A 10,601-nucleotide genomic window follows, 5' to 3' on the forward strand; every position below is an offset into this window, starting at 1 on the left:
GAAGAATGTTAGAAAACTCAAGACCCAGGAATCTAAAGTTCTTTGTAAAGGACATTTATAAACAAAATTTCTGAGTCTGGAAGACACTTAGGAATTCTCTCCAATCATCTCATTGTATAGATCAAAAAGCCAACATCCAGGGAGGTGAACAGACTTGCCCGGGTTAATTGCGTGTCAGCCCTGGGACTGGAACTCATGGGTCTTCTCAGTCCAGGGTTATTTATGTGTTTTCTCCAGGTCAGCTTCACACATTCTGCTAGGCTAGGGTTAACAGGCTGCTCCTGGTCACATCACCCATGGCAACTCTCACTGTCCTCTCCCGGGCACCTCTGTTTTCAGGAAGTTCTCTGACTAATGGCAGCAGTGGTGTCGGGGCGGGGGTCTTAAAAGCTAAGGGGAGGACCACAAGTGTTAAAGGTCTTCAAGCTAGTGAAGGTCAGAGATGCAGGCTAGGAAGTCACAAGTCAGGATTGAGAATAGTGGGTTGTAAATCAGGGGAAAATTCTCAACAGAGAAAGACCATGCCATGTTTCAAACAGGGAGGACAAATGGGTTGACTGTGGGGCCAAGTGCCTAATCATAAGGTATTTTTGCTTCTTGACTCCCCAGTAGCAAAAGTGAAAGTAACTTGAGGCGGTCTGACAACAAAGGGAGAGGAAAAACTTGAAAACCACAGCACCCAGGCAGGGGATTTCCAGTTTAGCTGCTTGTATAAACTGGAGGCGAGGTCCTTCGCTCTGTCTCCTGATTCTGCTCCTCTGATTGCAGATATGGCCACTGTCGATGTGAGTTGATTTGATATGAGGGTGGGGAAAGGGAGAGGACCTCTGAGACATGGGAGAGAATTGGAAATGGATGAGGGACAGTGCTGGGAGGTAAAGGAGGAGGGGGGTTTGCTGGAAAGGCATCTGGAAGGGGAGGAGATAGGCATTGTTACTTACTGAATGTGAAGAAAGTTTCCATGAAGAGAACCAGGTCGCTTGGCTCCTGAGTTCTCTTGCATTGAGACCTTGCACTGGTCACACTTAGGGGTACATGGTAGGAAGTGGGAGTGGGCTTTGTGCTCAGCAGGGCTGGCAAGACTTGAAACTATGGGAATATTGTCTTGATCTTTTTCTCTCTTATCCTGTTTAGGCCTCCAGGGCTCTTAAGCTTTCTTCTTTTACCAAAAGAGAGGTCTGCAGAATTCATTTATTCTAAGTTGTTAATGCCTGTGTAAGACCATATGCTCTACAAAAAGAACTTGGAATGAGGCTAATGCTTAGCTTAGAAGCGTGAGAGTTCAGTGAAGAAATGTCTGTGGCATCTAGTTTGGGAAGGTATTTTGAATGAAGCCTGAAAGTGGTTCTCCAAGACTTTCAGGTGATAGCACAGGAGTGAGATTCCCTGTGTTCATATTATTGAAATAAGACTCAGATGTAGTCCCTACTTTCTGTGAGCAGGACCCTGGTCCAATTAAAGGAGGGATCATATTCTACAACAGGTGGATATAAGAACACAGGAAACATGAACAGGTGATATTGAACATAGCTTCACTACAATGTGTGAGTTATTATTTAAAGCATTAAGAAAGAAACTAACAGTACAGAAAAGATGTGTTGCAAACAGAATTTCCTTCTAAAGAAGTCATGGTCATGGAGGACAGCCATGTGAGTATTCCATTAGGCTGTCAAGTCTTGGGAATTCTGTTAGAGAGCTGTTTTTCAAATCTGGTGTACATCTTTGAATGCTTTCTAGTGTATTTAGTTTTTGACATTTGACAACATTTATCTGGAGAGGAGACAGGTAAATAAGAGAGGAAATTATCAATAACATTTTGCAATGGATTAGAGGACAAAGGGATAAGACTGGTTTTCTTGTATTACTACCTGGAAATTTCAAAAACAAGTTTCAAACAAGGAGGGGCACAGCTTGTTGTAAAGGATCTGGAGCACCAGACTGGCAGTGAAGTGTGGGAGCAATGATGGACTGGGCACAAAGGGTGTAGAAGAGGCACGCATTCTAGGCAACTGTCTCTTGGCCTTTTTTTGTCCAGGTGATTGTCCATTCTGAGGAATGGAACCCAATGACTTTCACTGCCCATCTGAGAGACAGAGTAAATAAGATCAGTGAACATGTCCGGTCTAAGACCAAGGTTCCCGTGCAAGATCAGGTCCTCCAGCTGGGCTGGAAGATCCTAAAGCCACAGAGAACTCTGTCATCGTATGGCATTGACAAGGAGACGACCATCCACCTCACCCTGAAGGTGGTGAAGCCCAGTGATGAGGAGCTGCACTTGGTTTTGGTGGAGCCTGGTGATGAGGGGCAGAGGCACGAGCTCCAGGTGCGAAGGTCCACCCCAGTGACCCAGGTGAAGGAGATGATCAAGATGAAGACCGCTATACCCCCTAAGGAGCAGATTGTGATCTGCAACGGAAAGAAACTGGAAGATGGGAAGATCATGGGAGATTATGGCATCAAAAAGACCCATTTAATGTTCATGACATTCCCCTGCACTGGTGGGTGATGACCCTGCAGATGGAGTGATAGCAGAAAAAAAGGAGCTCATTTCTGTTTACTTCTTACTCACTAACCACACCCTCTGAAAATCTCCCAAAATTAATGTGAAAGATAAATAGAAGATTTAGGTTGGGCTGGTGAAGAATGTTGTAGAACATTTCTAATTCATTGATTCTTTCATTCTCACATGATTGAATAATTGCAAAATTGCATATAATACATTATATGTGGATATGTTAGAATATATTGAAATTTGAAAACCTATTAGAGGTAACTTCAAAGCCAACTTGCAGATTAATCCTGAATTGGCTCTGACTTATAGGAAAACTCCTATTTCCTTTCCCAACCAACAAGAGTACATTTTAGGTTGTGATCCATGTTCTTCTAATTACTGTTTGTGTCTATTTTTAGCACAGTGCTTCTTCTATCATATCACTCAAAAATTGTTGAGCTACATTTACTTTCTACTTATAGAGAATAGCCAAATGCTTTATTGTGACGTGAACTATTTAGTGTGATGATTCCAATCTTATTAATAAATAATTTAGAAATTCAATCCAATGACTTCCCCTCATCTTATTTAAAGCTATTTGTTATGAAGTGAAACTTGGCAACATGCCCCCTCCTACTTTGTTTCTCACACTCTTATTAAACCATTCTTATTTCTGGGGATGATGGTGGTCATGGCAAGATATTCACGGTAGGGATCTAGAGTATGCCTCTAGTGGGGGCTCCTTGGGAGTAGATGTACTTTAGGTGGGAACAGATTTTCAGAAAATTGAGTGATTGTGGAGCAGTCTCAGTCCTGACTGCCTTAGGCTCTAGCAGGTCTTCTCTGGGTTGGACGGGGGCTGAGGATTGGTTTCTGGGTTGACCCCACACTGCCCACAGTCTGGCTAGTGGAGTGTTCCCCTCTCTGCTTCCTCCATCTCTCTCCCTTCCTTTACTCCTGTCTCACCACCTTAGGTCTCCTTCCCAATCACCTACATGTTTTTCTTGGAGCCTGAAACATGTCCATTGTCTTCCGCTCTAGTCTCTTCTCTTGTTTATAACTGTCTCAAGAACCACTTCCTGCAGAAGCCTTTCTGAACTTAACACCACTTAGCACAGACTGCACTTACAAGGTGTTGCTCACTATAATTATGGGTGAAGTTCTCTGAGGTGGGCACTATTTAACTGGGTAGGAGGGCATTTGTTTGCACTGATTCCCTGCAATGAGAGACCATGTCTTCTTTGTTTGGATGGAATCTCCCGCAGGGCTGAGTCTATGATTTGATTGTCACTTAGGGATATGTCTCATGACAGACACCATGGGGTCTTCCATGGCCTCTTCCACTAGACTGGGATCTTCATACATCTCTTGCCAGCACACGCACTCTTGACTTGGGAATACGGTAAGCCTGAAGATGGGAAAGGTCCTCCCCAAATCTCACTTTCTTATTTTCATCAGCTTAGGAGAAAGCCCAAGGGCCATTTTCCCCTTACTAAACCTGCAGAGTTAAAGGACATGGGGGGTTTTCCCTACAGCACAAGAACCTTTCCTGATGGGAGGAAGGGACCTCCCCATTAACCATGGGCTTCTTAAGGACAAATCTGATGGATTCTTGTAGAGAAATGAACAGCCTGAAGGCTAAACCCTTTCCACTGGGCATTCCCATCCTTGGGCCCTGGGGTAACACTCTCCTCCTTCCCTCCCCGATTGACTCACTGAGCATCTTGCCCTCTCCTCACACCCCCCAGGAGCCTCCTCGCTGCCCCTTTCACTTCCTTATTCCTGAGGGTGTAGATGAGTGGGTTGAGGGCGGGTGTGACTACCGTGTAGAAAAGAGAAATGAACTTGCCCCGCCGTTGGTTGTAGCTGTGTGTGGGCTGCAGGTAGGTGTAGATGGCTGAGCCATAGAACAGGCAGACGGCTGTCAGGTGAGACCCACAGGTGCTCATCGCTTTCCTGCGGCTGCCTCTGGTCCTCATGGCCCATATAGCACGGGCCACGCCGCCATAAGAGGCCAGGATGACGGCGGACGGCACCAGCAGGATGAACACGCGGGCAGCAAACATCTGGCGCTCGGTGGAGTCCTGGCCGCCGCCGTGGCAGGCCAGCTGGAGCAGCGCGGGCAGCTCGCAGATGAAGTGGTCTACCCGACCGGGCGCGCACAGCGGCCGCGCGGCCAGGAGCGCGGTTTGCGCGGCAGAGTTGGTGAGGCCACCGAGCCAGGCGGCGCCGGCCAGAGCGTGGCAGAGGCGCGGGGAGGCGAGGCCGGCGTAGCGCAGCGGACGACACACGGCGGCTGCGCGGTCCAGAGCCATCACCGCCAGGAGGACGCACTCGGCCGAGCCCAGCGCCAGCGATGCGCACAGCTGCGCCAGGCAGCCGCCGCGCTCCAGCCTCCACTCCCGGCCGCGCAGGTTGGCCAGCAGGGGTGGCACCACGCTCGTGGTGAAGCCCGCATCCACCAGGGCCAGGTGGCAGAGGAAGTAGTACATGGGCGTGTGTAGTCGCGGCTCGCGCACCGCCAGCAGCACCAGCGCCGAGTTGCCCGTCAGAGTCAGGAGGTAGCAGAGGAGGACGAGGACGAAGAGGACAGGCTGCAGTGAGGGCCAGTCGGAGAAGCCCAGCAGGAGGAAGCGCTCCTCTGTGCTGTGGTTGCCCTAAAGAGGGAAACTCGCAGGTTTGGAAGGACGACACACAGGGCCATGTGTCCCTTACAAGCAAAGGAAAACCCGGACCATGGGAGGGGGGAGGGGGAACAGATGGCAGCACACACATGCTTAGGTGTCCACTGGAGCTCATTTACAGATCTGAACCCTTAGTTTAGGGAGGCAGCCATATATTAGTATACTCTAGTTATATATTTACCAGAAAATTCTATGAGGAAATAATAGAATCTCCCTCTTAGAGATGAAGAGACTTGGGCTCAGTAAGGTAAAGTATCCCAAGGTCATAGATAAGTGAGTGGTCCTGTACTCAGGACTGTTTGATTTCCAAAATCAGTGTTTTTTCAGTGGCTTTCCTGCCAGAAGGAGAAATTTTAATTTGTGGTGAACCTCTCTTCTAGGCTGTGTCCAATGTCCATGCCACTCCTGCTCACCAGCTACTGTGAGGAGCGTGAAGAACCCAGATGGACACATATATACCAGCCTTTAAATCCAGAGTCATCTGGGTAGAGAAAGACCACTAGGCAGGAGACCTAGGTTTCACCTAGTAGATCTCCCTTTGGCTAATGATGTGATATGGGGACGTCACTTCATTTCCTCCCACCTCAATTTTTTTCTCATGTGAACCATTGAGTATGAACTAAGTGACCTCTGAGGTTCCTGTACTACCTTCCTGGCTCTCATTTTAATAAATATTTTTTTCACTTTAATAAGTATTTTCCAAGCAAAGTAAAAGTGGATGCAAAAGTCTTAACCCTTGAGGTAATGCCGAATTAAATTCTAACCGTACAGAAACCATCATGGTTGTTGTGATGGATAAAAGTCACATAGAAATCTTCCTACTGCATGGTCCCTGACAGGTATCATTATAAAGATAACTTATTTTAAAAATCATATTCACTGTTCTTAAATTATAATCCTATAATTTTTATTGTTCAGAAAAGAACCTTCTTTCCCCTAATACAACATTGTATTTGTATGGTTCTCTCATTTATCTTCATTAAGCAGAACAAGTATTAATGTTTTGATTAACAATAAGGGTTTGGGGGACTTCCCTGGTGGTCCAGGGGCTAAGACTCGGCACTCTCAATGCAGAGACCCTTTGTTCAATCTCTTGTCAGGGAAGCAGATCCCACATGTCACAACTAACAGTTCACACGACACAACAAAAGAGTCCTGCATGCCACAGTGAAGATACTTTATGCTGCAACCGAGACCCGGCACAGCCAAATGTTGGTAAATAAATAAATATAATTTTTAAAAAAACACAAGGATTTGGGAGTCAGACTGCTCCTGTTGCATTCTTGCTTCTCTCATTTCTTACCCGAGCAACCTTGGCCAATGTTGTTTAACCTCTCTGTGCTTAAGTTTCCTCACGTGAAAGCAGAATTGGTTAAATAGGTCAAACATGTCAAGCTCTTTCATCAGTTTCTGACAATGTCGTAGATGGTGAATAAATGTTAACTATTAAACTCTATTTCATATCAGGAAATAGGCTTCTAGAGGGTTCCTACACTAGGCAAGGACAAAACTGGTGTGTGAATTTATATCCCTTTTCATATATTCACTCTGACCTTATGTGAAAAGTTAGATAATATTCTTATTTTATATAATAAGAGAGGAGGGCAATAGAGGTTAAATAACTTGCTCAAAGTCCCATAGTTTGTAAATGCCTCTTAGGATTTCAACCCAAATCTGATTAATTCAGGGATCCTTGCTTTTTTAAATGAACCAGGCTCTAATATACTAAGGACTGTGATGGATAAAATTCCTTACAAAGATTTACTTTTATTTCTGGATAATATTATAGTCATATCAAAGATGAAAAAAGTATGAAAGCTGACATTTAGGCTTATGGTTCAATGGTGTTAGGGATGTTGAGTTATAAAAAGTCAAATTTTCTAATTCTGTGGCTACATAGATACACAACAGTTCAGCCAGGCAAGGCTTAAGACACTCTTCTGCAAACCCATCAAACTCTGAAAACAGGCGCACAGTGGTAAAATTGCACAGACATCTTTACTGCAGGTACACACACATTCCCAAACGAGTAGCTCAGACATGTTTATACACACACACAAACACCCCATTATCCCCCTCAAGCATCCAGAACACAAATATGTTGTAAAAAATATTCTAAGGTGTCCTCACACATCATTTGGTGTTCTAGAATGCACCTTTCATTCATAAGACCATTTTTAAAAAGTGGGATGTGGTAATAAGCCTACCTTCATGTCTTATTCTTTGGCACTGATGTTTAGGCTTTCAGCTAACAGATGAGAGGCTGGTCTCTTGCTCCTGATCTGGAGTCCCTGTGTTTGAAGTGGCCTTTGGAGGGATGAAAGAAAGGCCAAGTCACATGACTGTTATCTCTGGAATGGGTGCCTGAGATCACAGCAGTCACCTTAGGGAAGAAGACTCAGGGTGGGTGCTTCTTGCTGGTCAGCAGAGGAATGAATAGAATGTCCTGGGGCAAGAAGCCCCCTAAGTCCTGGGATACACTGAGATCCAGGTAGAGGTGGTGATGCGGGTTCCCGGAGAACCCTGTAATGAGGTGTAGACAAGGCGAAGACCTGACCCTTGTGGTGATGGCGAATCAGTATTGGTGGTGGCAGCAAAGATGTCTTTCCTTAAAAATGCTTTTTAAAGAATGAAAAAAAGCCCACATCTCATTTTATTAGGTTTGATTCCTACGTGTTCAAAACAAAAAAAAGAAGCATAAAAATGTTTTTTAAAAAAATAGAAAAAAGTCTGCATCCCAATTTATGTGTTTAAATTAAAACAAAGCATAAAAATGTTTTTAATTTTTAACTGGTTTAGGATTTCATTCTCTGTTGGGTGACCTTCAGCCAGCTGTTCAACCTCAGTGATTCTTGGTGTCACCGTCTGTAAAACGTAGGTAGCAACCCTGACCCGTGGGAGATGTTATACATTTAATGAGGTCATCCTCAGTTTTGAACGCAGGTTCGGCTCTCACTTCATCAGCTTTACCCCCGACACTCCTCAATGCTGTTATTTCCCACCTCACCCACTTTGCTTTCCTTTGAAACACACACGTCTGTATGTACCACTTTACATCCCCACCAACAGCACACCAGGGTTCTCTTCCCCACATCCTCACCGACACTTGTTATCTCTCTTGTCTTTTTGATGATAGCTGTTGTAATAAGTGTAAGGTGATATCTCACTGTGCTTTTTTTGGGGGAAGTTCTGTGATGGGTCTTAGTTGTGGTGTGCTGGGTCTCTGTTTGTGGCACTCAAGGTTAGTTTCTCTGAGGCATGTGGGATCTTAGTTCCCAGGCCAGGGACTGAATCCGTGTTTCCTGTATTGAAAGGCAGATTCTTAACCACTGGACCACCAGGGAAGTCCAATCCCCTCTCATTGTGGTTCTGAGTTGCATTTCCCTGATGGCTAGTGACGTCAAGCACCTTTTCATGTTTCTGGTAGCCCTTTTTTATGTCTTTGGAAAAAACATCTATTCAGATCCTTTGTCCACTTTTTAATCAGATTTTTTTCTTCCTGAAAAATATCTGTTCAAGTCCTTTGACAATTATTTAATTGAATTTATTTTGCTACTGAGTTGTATATGTTTTTGTTTGGAATATTAACCCCTTATCAGATAATATGGTTTACAAATATTTCCTCTTATTCTGTGAGCTGCCTCTTTTGGGGGCCTAGTGAAGACGCTTGAACCCAGAAACCTTCACCATGGTCCCTTTGATCTTCTTTCCATGTCTCTCAGGATCTTTCAGAGTCCTTGTATTCATCTTGAAATTAACTTAAATGATTCCTGCCTCAATAAGAGTGTTGGAAGGTTGGAGAAGTATGTGACTTTCTCCAGTGCCTCCTCTCCCCAGATAGAGCCAGTAGTCTGAGGTCTGGCATTCAAGGCTTCTGAGAATCCAGCCTCAAGTTTCCAGGCCCAACATGTGTTCTACTTTTTCTCACATAAACTTGCTGCCCTGGTGGGGTTGGGTGACTCTTTGTGCATCCCCACCTCTGTATCTTCGCTTGAAAGAATGCCCTCCTTGTCCCCTTGCACCAACCTCATTCCTCCCCACCCCTCCAGCTTCAAAACAAGCATCACCTCCTCCAGGAAGCCTTTCCAAGCTTCTTCTCATTTCCCACAGCCTTTAGAATTTGCAAAAACAAACCATCTTTTTTCACCTTCTGCTTTTCGTTTCATTATAGGGCTTCCCTGTTGGTCCAGTGGTTAGGAATCTGCCTGCCAATTCAGGGGCCTTGGGTTCAATCCCTGGTCCAACATCTCTGGGGGACCCAGAGCTCCTGTTTCTCAGCCCCATGGCACCTGAGTTTCTCCCAGTTTCCTCGCCTCTTCCCTAGTTGACCCTTACAGTGACAGCACATACCCTAGAGAGACAGAGAGGCTGCCAGGGAACAGAGTGAGCACCCACTCATGTTTTCTGGACTGAGCTGAAGCCTTTGTCTCTATTCCTCTCCCACTTCTGCTTCCTACATCTCTTTCTTGGCCCCCAAGGGAGATCCTCTCCTGCCAGACTCTCCAGTCCCTCCCTGGGACCCTGATCTGTGAATCCCAGAGAGCCTGGGGAGGAAGTGAAGCAGGGGGATCCGGGAGTGCAGGCTGGGGAGGTGAGATCCATGGGTGAGTGCGCTGCTACTTAGCTCCTAAGCTCCTAAAAGAGGCTGGCCCAGGGAGCCCAGACACCAATTTCCCTTTGAGCTAGTGAGTTTTCCTCTGGGCTTTTGTGGTGGTCCTTCTCTTTCTCCACCAGCGGGTCACCCTGCCTGCACCCCTCCTTTTCCCATCCCAGTCACCTCCCACTTCAGTTCTGCAGAGTGAGGGGAGGAGGCCACTTCCGCAGCTGATGCCTAGGGGTGGGGTGCACTTTAGAGAGTGGGTCCCCTGGGGATGGGAAAGTTATGGGAAAGTCTGGGGAGAGGCAGGGAAGAGGAAGCCTGAGGGAAAGGGAAGTGGGAGGTAAAGAGGAGGGCCAGGGGTTGTTGTGGGCAAGGGCAGGATCCGAGAATAGAGCAGGATGTGAATAGGGGTGATAGCTCCTAGGTGTCAGGTTCAGGGAGGCAGAATGGAGTAGGGGGTGATACCCTCAAGAATGGGATCTCTAATGGCCTCCCCAGCTTAACTTTTCCCTATCTTCATCCTCCACAGACTAACTGTGACGTCCATGCAGGTTGCAACTGGGGTTCAGGGGAGAATGTGGCCTCTTGACTTCCCCCTTGTCTTTTCTTCTACTTCTTCCTCTTTCCTGCTTTAGTGGCGACTCTGTGTTCCTTTTCCTTTTTGCTCTTTGGGCTAGTACTCAGCCCTCACTTTCCTTTTACTCCATCTCACTGCCTGACCGTTTCAATTTTCTCTGAACCCAAAGCTCTGACTTGTCTTGTGATGAAACCAGGTGGGAGGGATTCATTCATTTGTTCATTCAGCATGTATGCAGAGGCAAGCTCA

General features: G+C 46.1%; 2 protein-coding genes across 2 annotated transcripts; one reads left to right on the forward strand and one right to left on the reverse strand.

Annotated features, from left to right (window-relative positions):
* Positions 1-598: 598 nt before the first annotated feature.
* Positions 599-3,055, forward strand: LOC138425697 (ubiquitin D-like). Its single transcript, XM_069563880.1, has 2 exons — positions 599-785; positions 2,036-3,055. Exons 1-2 carry the CDS (start codon positions 771-773, stop codon positions 2,504-2,506), a joined length of 486 nt encoding a protein of 161 aa, XP_069419981.1. The 5' UTR covers positions 599-770; the 3' UTR covers positions 2,507-3,055.
* A 1,148-nt stretch (positions 3,056-4,203) lies between these two features.
* Positions 4,204-5,656, reverse strand: LOC138425880 (putative olfactory receptor 2I1). Its single transcript, XM_069564277.1, is given in 2 exon segments — positions 4,204-5,201; positions 5,635-5,656. Coding segments are annotated over 2 exon segments (1,020 nt in total).
* Between the last annotated feature and the right edge of the window lie 4,945 nt (positions 5,657-10,601).

Source organism: Ovis canadensis, chromosome 20 (assembly GCF_042477335.2).
Source record: "Ovis canadensis isolate MfBH-ARS-UI-01 breed Bighorn chromosome 20, ARS-UI_OviCan_v2, whole genome shotgun sequence".
NCBI classification, from domain to species: Eukaryota; Metazoa; Chordata; class Mammalia; order Artiodactyla; family Bovidae; genus Ovis; species Ovis canadensis.